General features: G+C 37.7%; 1 protein-coding gene across 1 annotated transcript in view; it reads right to left on the bottom strand.

Moving 5' to 3' along the window:
- LOC139731269 (uncharacterized) overlaps positions 1-8,200 on the bottom strand; it is a 32,264-nt gene extending 24,064 nt beyond the window's left edge. Inside the window, exons 1-4 of the mRNA XM_071642155.1 lie at positions 7,487-8,200; positions 5,814-6,599; positions 3,012-3,155; positions 2,035-2,520 (exon numbers count right to left, since the gene is read on the bottom strand). Of these exons, the coding sequence (XP_071498256.1) occupies positions 2,035-2,520; positions 3,012-3,155; positions 5,814-6,599; positions 7,487-7,700 (1,630 nt within the window). The 5' untranslated portion in view covers positions 7,701-8,200. The remainder of the gene's footprint in view (positions 1-2,034; positions 2,521-3,011; positions 3,156-5,813; positions 6,600-7,486) is intronic.
- Between the last annotated feature and the right edge of the window lie 15,389 nt (positions 8,201-23,589).

A 23,589-nucleotide genomic window follows, 5' to 3' on the forward strand; every position in this document is an offset into this window, starting at 1 on the left:
GTGTAAATATGTCGAATTCTGACAAAATTTGTGTATTCCTGCAGTGACACTAAAAGTTGAAAATTAGTTTTCTTATCCAGCAACACTGACACTGAAACCAAATATTCATGGCTTTTGGAATGGAATGGCAAATTTTCCTCACACTTTCACTGATGGGTTCTACTATTATATCTTGCTGCATTTACTCAATTCACACATATATTTGGTGACTATGTCCCTATTGTGTGAGAATGCATACATGTACTGTGTTAAAAGGAAAACTCCAGATGATTTTCAGATTTTTACATTTGAACATGTATAAAGTAGTTATACTGAGGACAGAGTTTCAGAATTTATGATAACTGGGATGCAGAATAAGAATAATTCTAAATTTATAACAAATTGCAATGAATAAGGATGATGGCATTGCAGGGTCACTGTAAGAATGCATGAGTTGGGGCTCTAAGAAGCAAAACAACAGAAGAAGGCATGCAAAGAGTATACATACTGTGAACTTGCAAGCAAGTGGTATTGTAATGGAATTACACTAAATTTCTGAAATATGTGAGCCTGTTACACAGTACATTGTATGTCATCATCCTTGTTCAGTGAAATCTGTTTAAGGTTTTTCAAAGTATTGTTTCTCTGCTCAAGAACAATGAATTCCACAAATCTATACAAGGAGGTGTTGATTTATGTACTACATGATGAGAAATTATGAAAATCATCTGGAATGCCCCTTTAAGGAGGTACATTATCAGTGCCAGATCATGACGCTTGCTGTGTTTGGTCTGAAAGAGCAGACAGGACTTTTCATAATCATTTGAATAAACAGCACACGTTGATTCACATGTTTATCTCTTTATGCACCACAGCCTAAACCCCCTGTGAGCCACATTATTCTAAGACTGCAGTGCAGGCGTACAATGTACTTTGGAAAAACATTCTGGTTTTCAAATCTATGTAACTTCATATACATTTTCGTTACACTGGTTTGTTACGGACAAAGTTGTAGAGAATACGGCAAGCTCTTGATGTAAATCTTGTGACAAATCTGTAATCATTTTCTTTCAAATGACCAGTTACATTATTGTCCAGGTATGACTTTTGCACACAATACAGGGGTCGCACTTAACTTTTTTTTTGAACTAGCCAGGCGGACTACTTAGAATCAATTTTGACACTGAAGCAATATTTTGGCTAGCCAGACGGACTAGTAACTTCAGAATTTTATGATTTTTGGCTAGTCCGACGTGATTTTGGGTAGCCAATGGCCAGCGGACCATCGCCAATTTCGAACCCTGCAACAGAGTGACAGAAACTTAGAATTTGATTGCAAATCCAACAGAAAATACCCCTTAATATTTAATTACGACATAGTGTGATACAGTACATACTGTACACATGTGTAAGTGCGACAGGAATGATCTATCAATTGGTTTGGGTTGGTTTGTCCGTTTGAACAAAATATGAGAACTTGGTTCATCATTGACCAAGTCAAGCGTGCGAACATGGCACATATTAAATATTTCGGCACATTGAAGTACAACAACCTTGGTTCTCACAAATGTTAGTGTTGCAATGCATTGGGGCTTCTTCATTTAAGTGTTGGACAGTTGATCAAATGAAATGGAAGTGTGTTGCATCACTAAACAGTCATCTTTGGGTTTCTGTATGGTTGACTTTGTGGGTTTGAAGGGGGAAAAGTGAAAAATAAAAGTGCCTTCAAAATTTTTTGCTAGCCAATTCTGGGGGTGTTTCATCAACGCTTGTCGTGCTGACGAATTTCAGCAATATCCTTGGTTTTGATTGGCTGAGATGCTCTGGTCACTAACTGTTACTATGGTGATTCAAGTTGTCAGCGCCGACAAATGTTGATGAAACACCCCCCTGGTAAGCATTTTTTCTTTTGTTCTGAAACACTTTCCCCGACTCTGATTTTTCACTTGCCGCAAGCAATTGGGTCAGAGAGCACTAAGAATGTTCTGGAACACAATCTACCTAGTAAATCAGTAGGCCCTATCTTCAGATTGTTAAAATCAGGACTTTGATTACCTCTGACTTCCGGATCCTTACGGCGACTTTTCTTGCGATTTTTTTGTTTGTGCTCCCGTTTCAAATGCTTCCGCAGCATGTTCCGCTTGTGGAAGAGAGCCGGACACAGGTTGCACCGGTACTTGAACTGGTTGAGTTCCCCTCCATGAATGCTCATGTGAACGCGCAAGGAGCACGACTGGGTAAACATCTTGTAACAAATGTGGCACTTGTAGGGTCTCTTTCCTGTGTGTATCAGCATGTGTCTTTTCAGGCCACCATTGTCGGGAAAAGCTTTGTCGCACACATCGCACTTATACGGTCTTTCCCCTGTGTGGGTTCGCAAATGTACTGTCATGTTGGAGATGAACTTGCCACAGATTTTACAGGGTCTCGAACGCCTACTCAAAGGCTTGTGCGGCTTGTCTCTGTTCTGCCAAACATTCTCCCGAGGAAAGGAATGCACAGCTGGTTCAAAATTTGTATTGAAATGGATGGCATGAGAACCTGTTTGATCCACACAAAGAGAGAGAGAGAAAAAAAAAAGTGTACACAATTGCTGTTAAAACTAGGAAATAGTGAGAAGGGTAAAAAGCCATGGTTTGATTACAGATGTATGACATTTGTACTGAAGAAAAAGGTCTTGACCGCATTCACCAGCAATCCCCTCTGACCTTACAATGCACATTGGACATCACTAACATTTTGTCATTTACTCTTTTTATGTCATAATGTACAAAGGAGGAGAAATCATTTCTATGTTTAATCAGACAATACATGTCTAGTAACAATTTTCTAGAGATTCACAGCAAAGTGAAGAAATATTTACACATTTTGTAAGTATATATAATTTTTTCAAAGATATCAAGACACTCATCCCCTGTATTTACATATCATTATAGATGACACCATTAAGATTTAAAAGTACAAACAACCATCGATTCTATATTTTATAGGTTTACTTAAAATTCTTCATAGAAAAGCAACATAAACATTACGCTGTTTCTCCATAGGGGAATCCTGGATTTCTGCCTTTGCAAGAGAGAGGTGCATCGGAAAAACTTGATCCTTCTGTTGACGACTACTGGCAAGTGAGACATCTGGCTGAGAAGATACCCTTTCAACAACTTGTAAACCTGCATCTGAGTGAAGTTTAATAGTGAGCATAGCGTTAATCATGATAATGTACAATTGTAGCTCCTTAATGCGCAATACACTGCAGTCATACTGTAGTCAGATGGAGGAGTACCAAAATGTGCTTTATTGACAGATTGATTTGTAAGGGTTGCAGAATACAGAGAAATTATGCTTCAATAATGCATGCAGTTTCATATTCAAACAAGATGATGATGTCTACAGCTGTACTCACTTCTAGCAAACCACAGAGGGAATAAAAGGATATGGGATGAGAACAACAAATTTGAGTGCACTTCGGCAATGTACAAAATGTAACTGTCCTTATGTAAAAACAAAAATGTCATACTAGAATACCACCATTTCAAAATCTTTGTAGAATTCATGGTGGTGGCAAAACTCCCCTTACACACAGACACACACACACACACACACACACACAGACTTACATCTACATGATTCTGCTCATTGAAGCTGGAAAGAGAAAGTATTATTAGACCCCAGATTGTACCTCAAGGAAACATACATCAGCTGTCAAAAAACAAATAAACAAACAAAACTCATACTCACACAAAAAAAAAAAAACATTTAAAGATTAAAAAAAAATATGTACGGTGTACACCTATATTTTCTAAGGGATATGGCCTACTAGAAAGTTACATACTTGTAAGATGAGTAGCAGAAAACAGCATTAGGTCTACACCTGTATTATAAAAAAAAACCTCTGGACCACATTGCAAGAGACTTGACTTGCTATCAAACTCAACTTCACATCACGCCAGTAAGAAGTGCCATTTAAATGCAATTATTATCATTATTATTATTATTATTATTATTATAATTATTATTATCATTATTATTATTATTATTATTATTATTATTATTATTGTTATTATTATTAAAGGGATCATATGGATTTGATACTTGAGGCCTAATTTCAGGTTTCAAACATTTTTTGGTGAGATAATGAGAAACTTCTTAAGAAATATGAAAGAGCACGTAATTCCATGACGAATTCAAAGTTTATTTGATGAAAATAGGTTTTGAAATGGCTGAGATATCCCAAACAGAGCGATTCTAACAGTGTGGGACCCACATTTTATAACAATCGCTTTGTTTTACTTTGTTTTTGGATGTTTTATTTTCATCAAATAAACTTTGAATTCCTCTTAACCCTAAAAAGACTGGGCTATTTTGGTAGCTCGAAAGACTGGGGGGGGGGGGGGGGGGGCCTAAAGGGCCCCCTTAAGATCTTGGCCGTGGATCGCGCGATCGCCGCGGAAAAATTTGCACAATGGTAGTGTGCGATGTAATCTACAAGACGGTATATTCAAATTTTCCAAAATAGCCTTTTTTTATTTTATTTTGATTAATTATGGTAATTCATACATGTGAGAAATCAGACTCTTTGATCTAAATCAGTAAATAAAGCTCTAAAAGTGCTCAATTTTGGTGTAATTATTCTTCGTGGCATTCTCAGCAAATGTACTTGAAAAAAAATCGGTATCAAAATTAATTTATCTATTTTATTGTTTCATGAATTTCTTATGTATTTCTTTGTTTTTTTTACCTTTTGTTTTTGTTGGTTTTTTTTACAAAACTTGTGGCAGACACTTTTTGAAGCATGATACTCCTAACACAAATTAATTTTAGCAATTGAGAGTAAAAATAAGCATATTTATATTAACCATGTGAAAAAACTCAATTTGCATTGACTTTGTACACAAAATCACATTTCTGAGCCATTTTCGGCCTCACGGGCATGTCCAAAAAGTTATGTATTTAAACTTCAGAACCGTACCCCCGGGTGTCACAAATTTGGTGTCAAAGTGTGCGGGATACTCGAAAGAAAAAAGTCATAGAGCATCGCAGCGAGAGCATTGCATATCGCAGAGTAATCGCACGAAATGTCTTTTTAGGGTTAAAATGGTATGCTCTGTACTATTTCACAAGTCTTATCTCCATGAATACTGTACCATCCCTTTAAATACCAGTACTGCAGGCACAGTGCATTTGACCGCTTTTCAAGAACCCTGCATTTAATTGTAGTTTACTTTGATTCTTGCTCATTGACCCGAATTAAAAAAATAATAGCTGATGTTTTAATAAAAGGTACCAACATTCTTTCAGTCACTAAAGGGACCCCATACACATGTACATTGTAGCAGTTTATGGGTTAATGCCGATTACATGTATGAAACCCATTCCTTACTGGAATTTGGTGTACATTGTACAAGGATCCCATGGTATCAACTGATATAAAAGGAATCTGGCATACCAGGTTCCCAAAATGTAGACAAGAGTCCATGCATTTGCAGCCTAAATTCATTTTTTTTTATGCTGCCCACAAAAATGACTTCGATAGGAAGATTGAGTTTCTTTTATCAATATCTTTTCTCTTTCTGTACAAAAACTGTGTGTATCACAGTATTATTCACCTTTTTTGTCCAATGTAGTGTGCACTTGTTTTAATATACTGTAAAACTTATATGAAGATATACAGAGCAATCAAGGCAGAGCTCAATACATTTTGACTATTGCTGACCCATTCAGGTACGTCTCTTTCTCTGTGTACCGTGAACGTCAATAATTTTGCATGACAAAACAAAGTTAATTGTTAATTCTGTACAACTAGCATGCTTCACAAACTAATTTAAAGTAGTTACCTCTGACTGTATCCTGTACATGTGCAGCTTGTTGAACATTTTCAAGGTGTGCGCGAGTTGCTAAATGTCTCTGTAATTTGCTGGGCCTCCCAAATATTTTCTTGCACACATCACATTTATTCATATTTTCGCTCTGCATCTTGATTCCATGCTCAAGCAGGTGAAAGCGAAGGGAGGACTTGAGACCAAAAACCTTCGAGCACTTGTGACAACGGAAAGATGTAGGCGTTTCTCCAGCTGCACTCACTAGCTTTGATAACTCTGGTATTGGAGGGCGCTCCTCATGGACATTACCCTTTTTGTGCTGACAATAGCGTCCACTCAGTGCAGTGTAAGTAGCACATTTCTTTGGATTAGGTTGGCTGGTAGAATTCTCCTCTCGCATGTGGATCACAACATGTCGGATCATATCAGACCTGCGAGCAAAACATTTGCAACACTCCTTACACTTGAAAGCCTGTCCTCCAGTGTCCCTTCGGACGAACGTAATGTACAATTCGTTGTCGTCTTCCCCTTCATCAGCACTGCTGTCACTGTTGTGAACAGCATTACCAGGAACTACAACAGTATTTCCAAGAGTATCTATACTGTTGCCAGGAATATCATCAATGTTAACAGAGTTATTAGGCAGCATGTGAGCTGTGCTGGAATTTCCAAGAGCTTCTTCTTTTCCTTCTTCATCAGATAGGTCTTCAGATCCTGAAGGGAAATCTCCCTCTTCCACCAGTACTTTTGAGCCTTCACTGTGAGAGTCGACTTCAATGAATCCGTCAGAGTCTATATCATCTGGATTTATGTACACAGTATAATTAAAAAAGAAGGAACAGGAAAAAAATAGGTAACATACTGTATGTACAGTACAGGGCTAAATGTTAGCAGAAATGATGTCGGGCCAACAAATTTCCAAAAAGGTTATCTATTGACTGCCCAACAGTACACGAGGATTCAACATGGAATGTTGTAAAACATATATTCTTGTTATTTTGGGGCAAAGAAAATATCAAATTTTAGGATTTCAAACGGCCCAATCAGGCCATCATATAATGTTAGTGTCAAACCCCGAGATAACTCTGGATTCAGCTTTAGGGAGAGAGTGTGTGGGAAACACAGAACTAACAATGTCATCAGTATCCAAAGCAAGTAGCTGAATGGAATATATCTGATTCAAAGATTCTATTAATTTTCGGGTTCTGGGTCCACCAAGGGCCCCAAAGTGGGGCATGGTGTCAATTTGAAACTAAAGTAAGACTCCATCCACCTACAAATGTATGGATGCTCCCTGCTAAATTTGGTTAAAAATCTGGGGGTTTGCAATGTGAAGCTGAAAATGTAACTAAATGTATGATGGACAACAAATGATTATAACAAACTATCCTTTGAAAGAGAACAAAAAAAAAGTGAAAGAAGTACTCTATGAACACGCAGCCACCAGGGAGGTGAGACTCACCTCCCTGCAGCCACCAATAATATATTTACATGAGGGACCAAACGATCCTCAACTTTGATTACCAAATACACTTGCACATGCACAAGCATGCAATGCAAGTGATATCCTATGAATTCATAATTGCCAGTGAGAGAGGAAGATTACAGTCCAGAAAATTAAGAGAAAAACAGACACAGTGACAAGTGGCCTCTTTGAGAGCCTCCTCTCTTCTAACTTGATGATTTACCTTGCATTTCTTCTTCTGGTGATGTTGCTGGCGACAAAAAAGTTGGCACCAGTTCTCCGGTTGTCACTTCTGCCGACACGAGGTCAAAATCGTCTTCTCCAATATCTTCTCCATTTCCTTCTATGTCACTTTTCCTGCCTTCAATTTCTCCTCCATCGCCTTCCCCTTGCTCTCCTTCCTCAAAAGGTTCCTGTTTAATCCATGAGACATCCATGGTGTTGGGCTACAGTTCTCGCACAGTTCCTGCAAGATTTTCCATAAAGTACATAAAGACCATTAAAAAAGAGAGAGAGAGAGAGAGAGAGAAGGTAATAAAAATGATAACAAACATACTCTTATTTCAGAAGAAACCCAGTCCAAATATTAAAGTCTGATAAGGAAGAGTAAAACAGATTATGAGCTCCATGGTACAATTTTGATCGAAATTGGTTTGAAAAATAAGAGGTAATACAATTGTAGCATTTTGAAGTTTCGCTATTTTCGGGGGAAACAGATCTTGAACAGTATGCAAATGGCAAGGTGAGCATGTCATACCCTCACAACTTGCCATACACTGTAAAACATGGAATGTTGGCTTGTGTTTTAATTTTGCAAATTTTTGAAATGGAAAGCAATGGTCACGCTCATATAAGTGTCTTGTTAAGCCACATCAATACACATTTGGTAAATTTATAAGATCAATAACTGAATCATTAAAACCTTTCAAAACTGTTACTAACCAAAATGTACAAATTAATCAAACATTCCCTATTATTGGAAGGAGAGGATGTCATTCTGCATGTTTGATTTGCTTATACAATGTAACATTTTGTGTCCACACTGGACACCAATGAAAAAATGTTGACTCATTCAGAAAATTAATCAAGCCATATAAAGAGTTTGCATCATTTTTCATTCATATTCATTACTCCTTGGACTTAAGCTGAATAGTTCGATTAAATATATTCAATGTTTATGAAAACTAAGTCCAGCTTCATGTAGAGATTCGCTCAGAACACATGGACACCAAAACAAAACAAAAAAGCTAGAAATGTTGCTATGGCGACTGATATGCCTCTGCCACAATGCATGGTTCTCCTATAGGGAAATAATAAAATTTAGAGGAGTTGACCTTGACCTTTGACCCATGACTCCTAAATTCCCTCGATAATCCCTGCCAGTCAGTACATCATACACATGTACCAAGTTCCATGAAGATACCTTGAAACATTCGAGAGATATTGAGAAAAAAGTGAAACTTTAATGTTTTCACCTGACCTTTGACCTCATGACCTGAAACTTTCTTTGGAGAATCTTTGGTAGTACACGGTGTACACATGTTTACACTAAGTTTCAAGAAAATACCTTCAGGAATTGCATAGATATGGTGAAAATTGTAAAATGTTGAGCATTTGACCTTGACCTTTTGACCTCTTGCCGATTTCATTCAAAAACTAATAAATTAATTGTCCCATCAAATATCATCCTTGGACCAAGTTTAGTGAAATTTGCTTCATCCAGTCTTGAATTAAATTGCATAAACAGATAGATTTTAGGATTTGATCTTTACTTTTGACCTTTCGACCTCTGGCCGATTTCACTAAAAAACTTATAATGTAATTGCCCTATCATCTGTCATCTTTGAACAAAGTTTGGTAAGGGCAAGTCCAAGATATCGCGCACCTTACGTATGGGACATTCAGAGATTTCAAACCCCTGAAAAGTAATGAAGGAGCACTTGGATTTTACTGTTTATCATCAGGAGGACTGGTAGCCCTGAAAAGAATATTGTGTTGAAGTTTGATGTCATTTGACCTTGGGTTAATTATTCTATTAAGAAAAATATATTGCAACTTACGTATGGGACCAGAGAAAAACTGGATTTTTCAAAATAAAGTTTGAATTGAAAATTCTCTGAAAGTACCTTACTGATCAAGTTCTGTTTAGAAGTGAAGAAAGGTACAATACTGAAGTACTGTATCTTTCAGCAAAGTTTCACTGCAAAAGAATAAAGCATATTTTCATGAAGTTGGTTTAATTAACGAAAGTACACCTCACGTATGGGACATGGCTCAACTTACGTATGGGACATTTGTCTTTAGTGCACAAGTGTATTCATGGGAATGACTTTAAATTTCCCCATAGTGTCATATTCAGTTCCACAAATCATACTACAACATGTAACAAATGAAATAGACTTCTAAGTGGGTACTTTCCCGGTTCAGGTACCTAACAAAAGCTAAAATAAGACAAATAAAAGTAATTACCAATTTACAATTAAATGTCTTAGTTTGGATTCCGCCATGCATTAACACTGTCCTCATGATGTCTACACATACAGACAGTATATACTGACACTCTATTTCTAGCCCATTTGTAATACTCTGGTCAATATTTTTTATCAAATGAAAAAAAAAAAAATGTGTGAATTCTAGCTTGCGACCTTGATGTAGCATACGTGCACATGTACCATGACTAATTTGTAGTCTTGATCATTTCAACTGTAAAATCAAATGTCATGTACAGTGTAATTTGCAAATACAGTTTGAAGTGGGTACTTTCAGTAGTTCCAGGCTTATCTTGCAAGTTGTGTAAGTTTTTATAGAGCTTTACAGTTGTTTGAAATGCAGCACAAAACACAACAACAACAAGAGTAACTCATTTTGCTCTGTAATCATCATGTTTTGCCATGTGAATTTTAGCTTCTGCAAAATCAATCAAATTTTAATGAAACTTTTAGATTTTAAAAGCTGTGGTAGAACAAAGAGATAGACAAATGTATGTACAATGCTGGCTTTTCTTTTTCAAATTGCTTGGCTTCAGGTCTATGAAACCAAAGACGACAAAATTTGTGTTTATACTTTGTACATGCTTGTGTAGTGATACAGGAAAGATTATCATTAATTGTACATTCAAATCTTAAGAGAAAATGTAATTCTAGATTTGAAACACTTAAGTAACTCACTGATCTGAAACTTACAATTTTGATAAATTCTAATAACCTCATTTGATCATACACTACCAAATTGGAATGCATGTTGATAATTGTGTAGATGTGGGGACCGTGTATACAAAGTATGAGTTGATGAAGGTGTCTCAGAGCACATCTGTCTCTTCAAACACAAAGTAGAAAAGAAAATTGAATTCCCTATTTGTTTGTGTAATTTGTGTTTTTAGCACTCCAACCACAGAACCAGTATTGATATTGTGGTTCATGGCAATGTAAACTACAAAAGTCTTCATTTTACAGGATTTTCGGAAATCATGTTCATGACCTTGATAAGTCGTGACATATTCTGAGGGTGTGCAGTTTAAATATTAAACATCATATCAAAATAAAAAGTATTCTCGTAGGGTTTTTCCTTTGCTATCAACTCTAGTAATGATAAAGTTACCTGCTGTCACCTCAAGTGATTTTTCTTTTCAGTAAGACCGGTAATGTTGTCATTGATGAGCGCCACAAGCACAATTTTTTTTATTTCCCTTTTTAGGCTGTACAGCCTGTAGTACATGCTGAACAGTGTACTGCACCTACATAAAATGACACTCAGAGAATCCCATTCTCTTGGACAAAGTCATTTTGTAGGGAGGTAAAGTGGAAAATGATAACTGAATTAAGAAAATGTCCAATATCAATATGTTAAAAGGAGGAATGTTAATTGAACTACTTGAAGGCCAGCTGCACAGCCTGTAACGAAAATAAGAAAATACCTGTACATATGAATATTCTTTATTTTCCTTTCTTAATCATAGAATGACTCAATAATGCTGTTCTTACACTCTCCCTGAGGTCAACTGAGTAGGAGAGGCAGATATATAGACATATCCTTCAGAATAGGTGCAAAGATAACCATTAACCAAACAAATGTAAGGACATATAGCATCCATGTCAAAAGGCGGTTTTCCCATTCACTTTGCATGTAATGTCCCATATGTAAGGCATTTGTCCCATACGTAAGCAAACTTTAATTAGTTATAAGATGAAGGACTAATTAAATTTTGACATTTAGTTTTGCTAATCTGGAGTTAAAATGAATAAATTAGAACTTCCTAAAGTATGATTGGTCAATGTTAGATATCTTTAGAAAAAACTTAAAAAAACATACTCAAATCCTTACGTATGGGACACTTTGTTCTGGGAAAGTGCATAATTTGCATAATTAATGTGCTGACCTTGTCTTACCAATTGGAAATTGTACTACTGTAGCTCATACAGGGGTCATGTCCATAAAGGAACTAGGTCAAGGACAAACTCAACTGATTTTAGATGAATATTTTTGATTTGTCCCATACGTAAGGTCTGTTTTTAATTTATGCAAATTAAGGCCATATTTCTTGCATAAATTTGCATAATTCAATATTTTCTTTGCTGGAAATATATAATTTAACTCTTTGGCTACAACATTATATCAATAACTTTTTGATTAAATCAAGATGAATTTTGAGCATCTGAGGGGACATTATCTTGGACTTGCCCGTAAACTTTGCTTCATCCAGTCTTGAGTTATCACGTAAACGGATACAATTTCATGATTTGACCTTGACCTTTGATCTTTGACCTCAGCCAATTTCACCCAAAATCTCATCATGTAAAAATGCCCTATCATACTTTACACCTGGACCAAATTTGGTAAAAATCCACTCAATATTACTCAAATTATCGCGTAAACAAATGCGGGCGGACAGACGGACAACCCAAAAACATAATGCCTCTGCACCCTTCGGGTGGAGGCCTAAAAAAAAAATATGAGAGAGAAAATAGGTGTATTTCAATGATTGTGATTCATTGATTTGCTTCATTTCTCTGTTTGTAATACGAGTTCTTTCCAACACTGTATCAAAACTTAGGAACAATAGTTGTATGAACTGTGAGCTGTTAGTGTCCACTATCTTTTTTTTCCTCACCCTTGGAAACCCCAAGTTATGAGCATAATCAACTCTTTTCTGCAGGCCCCAAACCATGCATTGGAACTCCTAATTGTTCAGAAAGCGTTGTCATGAGAAACTTCCTTCTCTTACCAGTTCATCACTTATTACTCTTTGGCATATTCTCTCATTTTAGAAAGGGACAAGGAGAAAAATATTTTAAAATATCACATGCAACAAATTTTCTTGTACGTGTAAAATATATCATAAATCACCCCATAATCCTCCGCAATTCAGCAAAATCATGAACAAACAAAAAAAATGCTAAAAATGGTTTGTGTTGGTTCTTTGAGTAATTTTTGTTGACAGACCAAATGAGACGAGTAAGTTTTTATCTTTGAAAACAATTATTTTGGTATGTACAGCATTTTTTTTTTAACTGTGCCCTTCAGCTGTATTTAATAGGGTACCAAGTATCTGAGCCATGTACAATGAGATTCTATATACAGCTGTATATTTTATAATCTGGAATCCCATTTTCTTTGTTCATTTTTCCACTGGAAAATAATTACATACACATACATGTAAGAGGGCAGCCTACTCAAAATTTGAGGGTGCCCTCACTCAGATTATTAGGTACAATATGAAAGTTTAGACCATCAACCTTTCGAATGAGGACTATGACATGACACAACAATAATGATCAGAACTGGCAATCAACAATCCTACTTTGGAAGGCCTACATGACAGATATAATGTTAAACAGTTGAGTAATTTTTTAGCATTTTCACCTGACCTTTGACCTTTGATCCCATGTCCCTAAAATTCACTGTCAGGCAGTAGGCCTACATAAATATGGAAGTTTCACAATGATACAGTACATTGAGGACACTTATAGAGATATGGAAGAAGAAGTGAAATTTAGCATTTTCACTTGACCCTTGACCTTTTGGACAAAAACTTTCCTAAAGAATCTTTATGGGGCAAATGTGTAAGCCCCCCACTTAAGATTCAAGAAAATACATTCAGGCATTGCATACAGTGTAGTTATGAGGGAAATACCGGTAACATTTAGAGGGTTGACCTTGACCTTTGATGCTTCACCTTTGACCTCATGACCCAAGAATTGCTATGAGAATCACAGTCAGGTGGAATATGGGGTATGTACATGTGCATTTTGACAGATGTAGGCCTACATGTATACTCTCAGTTCCACAAAGATTTGCACATGTACAAACCATTTCTGAGAAATGTGAAATTTTAGCATTTTCACTTGACCTTTGACCTTAGACCTATAATGGCCTAAAACTTTAAAAGAACAGAAAATAAGAAAACAAGGCAAGTGCCATAATGTGTCTCGCCCGTTCGCATTCAAGAAATTGTACGCAAATGGGACATTCCCTAACAGATTTATAAAAAAGAGATATAACAGATAAAAAGAGATATAACAGATTAACATTGGACCCTTAAAGTTTGTTGACCCCTGCCTGTGACCTTTGACCTTGTGGTGACCATCCAAGTTTGGTCAAAAATGGAGTTTGTGATGGATCAAGTTATGACCCATCAATAATAGAAATGTGCCATAAAAACTTGACATTGGTCTTTAAAGTTCATTGACCCCTGCCTGTGACCTTTGACCTTGTGGTGACCATCCGGGGCCTCCCCAAGGGACATTACCATCCAAGTTTGGTCACAAATGGAGTTATGGATCAAAAGTTATGACCCATAATAGAAATGCGCCATAAAAACTTAACATTGGTCTTTAAAGTTCATTGACCCCTGCCTGTGACCTATGACCTTGAGGTGACCTTCATATATGGTAAAATGTGAAAATTTGTATGACCTGTGGCCAGCCCTCTTCTCTCGAAGTTTGATTGCAATTGAAGCCAAGAGGCAAGAGTTATTTAAGTTTTTGTAGCGTTACGGACAGACGAGGGACGGACGGACGGACGACTGTCAGATGACGGACGGACAGACGCTGCAGGAGATCCCTGCCTTAGTCTCCCCTCACCTCCAGTGGGCGCGACAATAACAGTATTAAAGAGAAATAAAAAAAAGTTAGAGAAGGAAAGAGAGAAAGTCTAACAATAGGAAGCTAGGGGAAGAGATATTCAAAGCACAAAAAATATGCGCAAACACATATACAAACACACACAGACATCACATTAAAACAGACACTATAATCATACTGACAATACAACCACAAGAGAAAGATTATAGAATACATGTAATGATGTATAACATCCAGGCAAGGTACTAGCTGATGGAAAGAGAAAAAAGAGGTTACCATTACCAATACCATATAGAAAAACTTGCTGTGGAACACCAAGGGGTGTACCATTCTGACCATTGATTTTGATGGAAAAATTTGTTATACATGTATAAAAGGCCCAAGGACTAGAACATCTCGTAAAGAGAACTAGCTCATATTATTTAGAGAGAAGAGAAAGTACAACCCAACCTTAATTCTAGCTCTAGTCTGGATAGATCTCTATAATTCGATACCTACTAACCTACATACATTAGTCTGAAAAGCAAGTAAAATAATTCACACTCTAATTGTTAGCTCTTAACACTTGTGTTGCGAAGTTTTAGTCATTAACTTGTCATTGCACACCTAGAGTACTCGTACCTGCTGTACTACGTAGCTCCAACATACATACTGCACGCACTGTCTGTGTGTAGTCTGTGATGGTAGGCGAAGCACACCCTGCCTGGCGCAATGAACTATACATCGCTGGACTTTTTATTCATGCATTATCACAACAATTGACATGAATACACTATAGCGGGAATCATTTTCACCATTTTTTAATATTACATATTTCATCTAACACTGCTACAGTCTGAAAGGGTTCAAGAAGGCCACGGAAGGTGTAAAAGCAGGACCTAGATTGTAATCTTTCAACGCCGTACCAATTTTCACATGACTCCTAGCGGCCCTGCTTGGGGTGCCCACGCCTCGCGTCTAATTCTGCGTGGCGTGGTCACTCGCTAACGTACAACCACAGCATAGTGTATTGTACAGTATTGTAGGCACACATGCACAGTGAATACGACGTTCGAGGAGTCGAGTGCGCGGAGAGAGCACAAAGTGCGAGCGCCGTACACACATTGTACGTGTGTTATAACTTAGCGACAAAGAAAGAACGTTACAAATGTAATGCCAAAATGCACGGCTAACTTTACATTTATACTGCTTTTTTCATGCCTTAGATGCACTTATACATACCAAATCCCGTGTTGTACAAGTAGTACACAAAAGCTATAACCCGACAACAGAGGGTAAACTCGAAGTCAGCCGCTTGGACTTGGTCGCTTTTAGGAACTGTTTCACCAATATTCCGCGCGTTGCACAGGCCCAGTAGAAAAGCGCCAACCCACCACAGAAGCACAATCAATACGTACGTTCGCGATACACGGCGGTGGCAGTGCACTGACGAGTAAGGGACATGGTTTGGAATTCGTCTCGAAATGTATGCCAGGCAAATTGCCTGCCCGCCAAACAAAAACTGCTACAGTTCTACATGACACGATGTCTGGTTTGGTGTAACTGACTTGAAGGAAAAATCAATTCTTCCTGTGTCCAGAGTTGACCATTTTTGTGATGGACGCGACGACAGAATTCAGTAGGCCCTCACAGCCAACGCGCGGATAGTATCGCATGCTATGATAACGCTGCCTGGCCTGCCTGCATACTTCACGTACGTACGTAACAGCGCTAGCCTCGTTACGCACGTACACAAGCAATACGTTTTGTACTGGAGTTCAGAGAGAACGACGCGCAATATCGTCGCACTACAATGGCGCGGGTACTGTACATGGTCTACGCAGACACGTAGCTGGTCGCACACACATAGATGGAGTGCGCGCGCACCAGTACAGTGCGTCCATGCTCTGCTATGGAACACAGGATTCGGTGAGGCTGTTATACGGTGGTGGTCGACGCCATCAAGATTTGAGAGCAAGTGGGCCGCGCCGTCATACGCGCCGCAAAATACGAGATAGAGGCCTCGCCCGTCCACGCACTGTCCAGTCGAGTCGGAGATAACCATTAGAGGCAAGAAAACCTATAAGCCTGCAAAACTACAAAACTACGGCCATGCACCCTACCGTTATACACATACTTTATAGCCCGTCATATGCATAAAGTCTTAGCCATAATGCGATTATCTTAGACACTTTAAAGAACGAAGAGAATTGGGACGGTTAGTTACCGAAGTTTTTTTTTTTAATTTGTTATTATTATCATTTTTTTTTTACGAACAATAACGATACGAAGATTTTCTTCAGTGACGACATAATTTCTGCATGCTCTCATAAAATACGCCAGTAGTTTAATTCATGACACTATGGGGGCCGCGCTACGACAGAAGTTTTACTACAGTGCGCACACACACACACACACACACACACACATACACACACACACACACTTTCAATAAATTACTAATAATCGGTATATCATATAATACTTTTATCTTATGAATATAATATTAAAGTCAAAGCATAGACCTAAGAAGCAGCCTCAAAAGTCATGATCTTTCACCATTGGGGAATCTGCTTGCAAGCGATCGAATTGGCCGAATGGAATTTATCTGGCTGGTCAACGCAGTCTGCTAAGAAAATGCAGTGTTGCTTATATTAGACATAAAATTATGAAAGAGTAAAATAATTCAGATCCGATCGTATCCACAATAGTGCAGATGTGCAGTGTTCTGAAGGGCCCTCCCCATATTCAGTAGTCTAGCTTCTGAACTCTCTAGAGTATAGGGTAAGGGACCTTTTTCAGTGTAGAGCCTACGCGACAAGCCGTAAGAGGGCGTGGCTTCTGATGATTGCGATATTACGCCGAGATTTAACACGCGATAGGCCTACGAGAGAATTTGTGCGCGCAATCAGAACATTTTTACGCACATCATTAGCATAAATTGATTTGCCGCAATCGGCAAAATGTCACGCTACAAGAAAAAACGGACGGAAGAAAGACTCATTTGGTAGGCCTAATGGGTAAATATGAACTTGTTGAGTGGTGAAATGATCGCGCCCGAGCAATGGTGTAAAAAACACAAAAACAACAACAACAAACAACAAAAAGTAGCATTATGATTAATATTGATAGATCACTTTCGCTTTATGCTCTAACACTACTTTCGGCGAACTTTTTTTTTCTATTTTCCTTTTCTCAATAACCTAATTGAAATTGTGTTACGGCGTTATGTCATATATTATTTCTAATGGGTTATCTTGACCTAAGTATATTTCAGAAAAAAATGGACAGTTCTGCAAGACCATGTGAACTTTTATCATTGCATTATACCCTGTATTTCCAATATACTCCCTATAGTTTGTTTTTTTTGGGGGGGGGGGGGTGCAGTGGCATTATTTTGACGCCCCTCCCCTTCCGCGATCCCTGCATTGTGCATTTTAAATAAACGACAATAATAATAATAATAACAATAATGATAATAGTAATAATAATAATAATAATATAATAATTAGTGATAATAGGCCTATACGTTTATAATGTTATAGCTGTGACTGACGCCTAATGCCTGAAGTCAAGTAGAACCCCATCAGACCTGACAATATTATACCAACCTTGCGCTCACATGTAGTAATATATTTGGTCTCTCAGAAAGTATTAAGAATATCTACCGAAATTATCCTGCATGTCAAAGATGGTAAGAAAATAAATAAATAAAAGTGTGACCTAAACAGTATAGGGGGGATGGTACAATATTGGTGAAGATGAGAATTAGGCTTTTAACTTTTTGCGAGATATACTCTCTGAAAAAAAAAATCGAGTGAAAATATTCACTCTTAAAGGAGTGAATACAAAAAAAGAGTGAATTTAGAGTAAAATTGGAGTGAATTTTTGAGTGAAAATGTTCATTTTCACTCCTTTTGGGGGTGACCTCAGGGATCACTCGAAGACTTTGGAGTGCTCCCTGAGGTCACTCTAAAACGAAGTGAAAAATGGACATTTTCACTCAAAATTCACAACCAATTTCACTCTAAATTCACTCTTTTTTGTATATCACTCCTTTGAGAGTGAATATTGGATTTTTTCACTCGATTTTTTTGAAAGAGTACTTGCAAGAAAAACACTTATGAAAATAGTACAGATACCTATAAGAGCAATTCAAAGCTTATATTTTATGAAAAATCGGGTGTGGAATGGCTGAAATATCCAAAAACAAAAAAAAAGTTGGGTTCCACACTGTATTTGAATCGCTCTGTCTTGGATATCTCAGCCATTTTCAAAACCAATTTTCAGCGAATATAAACTTACTTATTTAAGTACAATCATGTTCTTTCATATTTTCATAAGAGTTTTCTCATTATCTCACCGAAAAAAAGAAATGTTAGAAAGCTGAAATTAGGTCTCGACCAAAACTGAACGGGCCCTTTAATCTAAGATCATGCAATAATCAACTCAGCAAATTTCAGTGACCTTTTTTGACCATAAAAGATATAGAACACTGAGAGGTAGCATCACGGAAATCAAGAGGAATTCATTATGATATCTTTAAGAGTAATCTGATGGATAATCTCATAGGTCAGCCGCTTGAAGTCACCGCGCCGCCATCTCATCACGCACATAGAGCTATACGACATCACGAATCTTGACGTTTACAATCTGTGCAGCTTTGCGTGCGTCGTAGCCCCCGGTAATGCGGCGGCTGCATTTTGTTTGTACTAGGTGTTTCAAAAAACATTTCCCACTTTTGATCATTAATAGCTCAAAAACTATTGATCCGATAAAACTGTCATTGACATAAATGATAGCTGAATAGTGTTCAATTTGTTTGAAGGTAATTTGAATGTGAAAGCATAGATCAGTTTCATTAAATCTAAGATTGGTTTTGAAGTAAGGTTTCAGATTTTGGTCAAATTTTAACCCTCTGTACAAAAATTGAACCTTGCACAGGAACCAATGATGTGTATGTGAGTGTGTGCTGACAATGGCCCTGAACAATGGACACGCCTGAACCACCTGTTGACTAGGCGTCAGTCTCGTGCTCCCAGGCACATGAATGCTTAATCAATAATTCATGTGGATTGCCCTGGGCATTGCTAGTCTGGATTCATGCACGGTAAAGGGTAAACTGCATGCACATGGGAAAAGAAAGCACACGTTTCCATGTGCTTGCAAACACCACATCCCATTCCAGCTGGCAATCATTTTCAATTTTTGCTTCACATATCACTAATTTTGGGATATAAATAATCATAAATGATCTAAAGTTCCTCATTTTAATACAACTGTCTACTAATTAAATAGTCTGACAAATTTTTCGCTTTTTGATAAAAAGAAATCATTTTTGGTAAAGAGTTCAGCAGCATTTATCATTGGGGTGATATGTTTCACAGTAGATTTATTCAAGGCTCCATTTACACCAGTGTATACTCTAATTGATTTTCTTTGCTTCCTGTCACCATGTTTACGATAGAACAGAAGGCATTCATTATAATGTCGTTTTTCAGAAGTAGGGAGAGCACTGTCGAGACCCAACGACAGTATCAGCAGGCATTTGACTTTACACAGATACTGCCAGAGGCTGAATAAAGACTAGTTGTGATAGTGGAATTTCTCATGAATAAATAATGAAGCATTCAAACCTAACCATTGTTCAGGACCATTGTCAGGGTGTTAACCACACACTCCCATACACACCCATTCACCCCAGTGCAAAGTGAAATTTTGTACAGAGGGTTGAAAATAGAGCAAAATCTGGAACCTAACTGTAAAATTAATCATGGATTTCATGAAACTGATTTATGTTTTCATATTCAAACCACCTTCAACCAAATTGTACACTATTCAGCTATTACTCATATCAATGACAGTGTTATCCGATATATAGTTTATGAATTATTTAGAATCAAAAGTGGGAAATGTTTTTTGAAACACCTAATATAATGGCATGGATAGGCAAATGAGAATATATCAAAGTGATCAATGCCTCAAAACAAACGAGCAGAATTTTATTATACGAAATGTCAACAATCATCCTTCACAAAACACCATTTAGTATATTGCGCACCCGCTACTGTATAGTACTGAGATGGAGACCTTTGAGGCTGTAAAGGTCCTGGAAATCTTATACGGGCATAAGAGCAGCATGGCCATACAAAAAAATCAATGATGATGTCATGATGATGATGATAATAATGGTAATGATGGTAACAATGATAATAACAATAATAATGATAATGATAATAATACTGAATAATAATAATAATAATAATAATAATAATAATAATGATAATAATAATAATACTGAATGATAATAATAATAATAATAATAATAACTATTATTATTATTATGATTATGAAAAGTGAGGTCTACATAAACACTTCGCCATGATGAAGGGCTAGCCGGCAGGATGAGTTTTGAAGAAAAAAAATCGTCAAGAAATGCATGCACACAAAATCCATAATGCAATAAAAGATCATTAAGACGACGGCGGCCTTCGATATTTGAGGCGGAAATTGGAGGAGCATGCTTAAGAAAATAACTGCAGGTCAAGATTTAACAATGATACAACTCAGCATCGAATTCAAGGTTAGATCTATAATAACTGAACGGAACCCGGCGAAAATGAATAGGGCCAGTAGAGCTATGCCTCCAGACAATAAGACCTGAACAAGTGCTGAAAATCAATTATTTTGCATTGAAATTGAGCAAGCGAGGGCGCCTCATTGTACCACCGAAAGTTACAGGCGCTTGCACTTTCACCTTCAAACGCTTCATCAAAGTTTCACGAACTTGATTAAATCATTTAAAATGCCCAGACATTATCCTGGCCTCTACTGATCGTTATAAAATAAAGGCGGGACATGGGGCAACATCATGCACTGAAGAAGAGAGCACACTGTTAGTTGTGAGGAAAGGGAAACTCTTCCTCTTTCCACTGATACCTGTTTATGTTGATAAATGTCATGCATGACTGAGCACATGAACTTTAAAGACAATAATGACAAATTGCACTTTTTCCAAGTTTGCGTGTCATTGTGAAGGAATAATGCATGTCCCCCTGCATCTGTCAATGAAAGTGGCCAAAGAGGCCAGCCTGTACGAATGCAGCTTTGTGTTTAGGATTTGTGTTTAGGTTTTTTTTTCCTAACCTTTTATGGTTCATAACCTTTAAAGGGGATGGCTAGTAACATTCCTTCATGCCAAATCACTTGCATTGTATATAAAACTGATTCCTTGACCGTCAAACATTACCCACTGCACATGCAGCCGACCATCTGATATGCCGTATATTATATAGCGCATTAATGCTCCTGAGAGGGTCGCAAAGACGGTTATACAGCTCGGTATTCCAAAGGCTCTTTAGTCCGGAGATGCGGGCGTTATTCCGAATCAAAGGTTCATTATTTCATTATTCCGGATTTCATTTTCGGCCAAGGAATCTCCGGAATAAAGAACCGCCAGTCGGAATAGCACCACAAAATGTTCGGATCAACGAACCATTTTTCATTAGGTATACAAAATAGGGAATTTGTGCGTTTCTTCGGGATTCAACGACTTTTCGGAATAACGAACCTTCGGAATAGCGAACCTTCGGAATATTAAACGAACAGCACCCGCAAAGACAAGCCTGTCATCTAGCGTTTCATAGTGGACCTTTCTAATGACAAAAAATAATAATCCTTTCAGTGAAAATGGCAATCCTGGATCCAGAATAATTCACTGCGGTCCGGATTATACCTCCAAATTCAAGTAAATTGTTTTATTACAATTGTCATCTTTCCTAAAAAATGTTATCCAATCGGTTCTAAAGGGATGGTATAGTTCTGTTTGGGATGGGGATTTATATTTTAATTGTTTGTGAGAGCATTAGAAACCCTACAGAGCATGATTAATATTTTTCGAAATAGACCCTATTTAAAGTTTGTTTTTCTTAATGAAAATTGGTTTGAAACGAGAGATATTTCAAAAACTATATATTGTCCATAATGGCGATGCAGAGTGGTATAGTGATCGTTTATTATCCAGTGAGAGGGGGCACCGACGTTCAAAACTCCACAACTTCAAGTTTCCACAGGTTTGTACTTCTGAATTTTCTACTAACACTCACTGCTTTCACTCAATCCGAAGTTATAACATTTATTGTTTTCCTTACATGAACCGTATATCGTCCTCCGGGGCAATTAAGAGCCATGGATAATTTCACACACTATACTCGTTTTGTCTTCAATTTCTTCTTTGGAGAAATATCACGTCGATGGCTTCATACAACGAGAACACCTTTGTCGAAACTGCCTCAACTGCATGGCTGGCTTGTTATCATTATTATCAATACATGTAATACCATTACTTTCACAACGCGGAGCTGGTTGAGCGGGTTGGTGCTTGCGCACTGTTATGCACCTGTACACCAGGGGCCCGTTGCATAAAACTTACCATTGGAATTTCAATGGTAACTACCGTCAAAATTAGGCGTCACAGCCAATCAGCATCAAGGATTATAAAATTTACCGCTAATTTGAAGACTTACCGCTAGAAAGGAGCGGTAAGTCCAGCGGTAAGGGTTTTATGCAACAGGGCCCAGTTGTAGACCTCTTTTCTTCCATGACTCTCCCTTGCCTTGTATACGTTGTGCACTTGAGTGGACGTGGGGAGACTGCCGGGTGTCGTCTGCTAAAGTGCTCTGTACGGTGATGAACCGTGTACAGCTGACGCATACATTCTTACGTCAACATACGTCACGGCGACGCGTCGAAAAGAACATCCGGTCTATCTGCCACGACAAACGACAGTGTGTACTCAGTAATCGGATTTCGGGCTTGTCGAATGACTTGTGTATTGCAAGTAGCGTATACGTATGTGTACCGTACCTAGCTTTGCCGTAGCGCTACTAGCGTGTGTGTCGGCTTGGTTATCAGCGGAACACTACTACACACACTGCGCTGCGCTGATGCGTGCGGCATTACAAAACGTTTTATGCACGCACAGCTTCGACGGGTAAGTGATAAATGCGTGCATTCTTAACTTTTTCCTCCTTATTTTTTAGTTAACGTTATTGAAATCAATACATGTGACATCCTAAAATCTTTGCTGTCAATGTTAAGTTGTAATGCCTGAATTCAAACTTTCATTCTTGCTGCGAACTGCACAGCTGAAGTCCTGAAGCAAGATGTAGATCGAGTCTATCCGTCGAATGATGTGTGATGTGTCATTTAGCCCATGCAGTAAATCGACGCAGTACAGCGTTAATGCAAGGACAAGGTGTCTTGCATG

Source organism: Diadema antillarum, unplaced genomic scaffold (genome assembly GCF_040938485.1).
Source record: "Diadema antillarum isolate AM-2024a unplaced genomic scaffold, OU_Dant_1.0 seq00000367_RagTag, whole genome shotgun sequence".
Lineage (NCBI taxonomy): Eukaryota > Metazoa > Echinodermata > Echinoidea > Diadematoida > Diadematidae > Diadema > Diadema antillarum.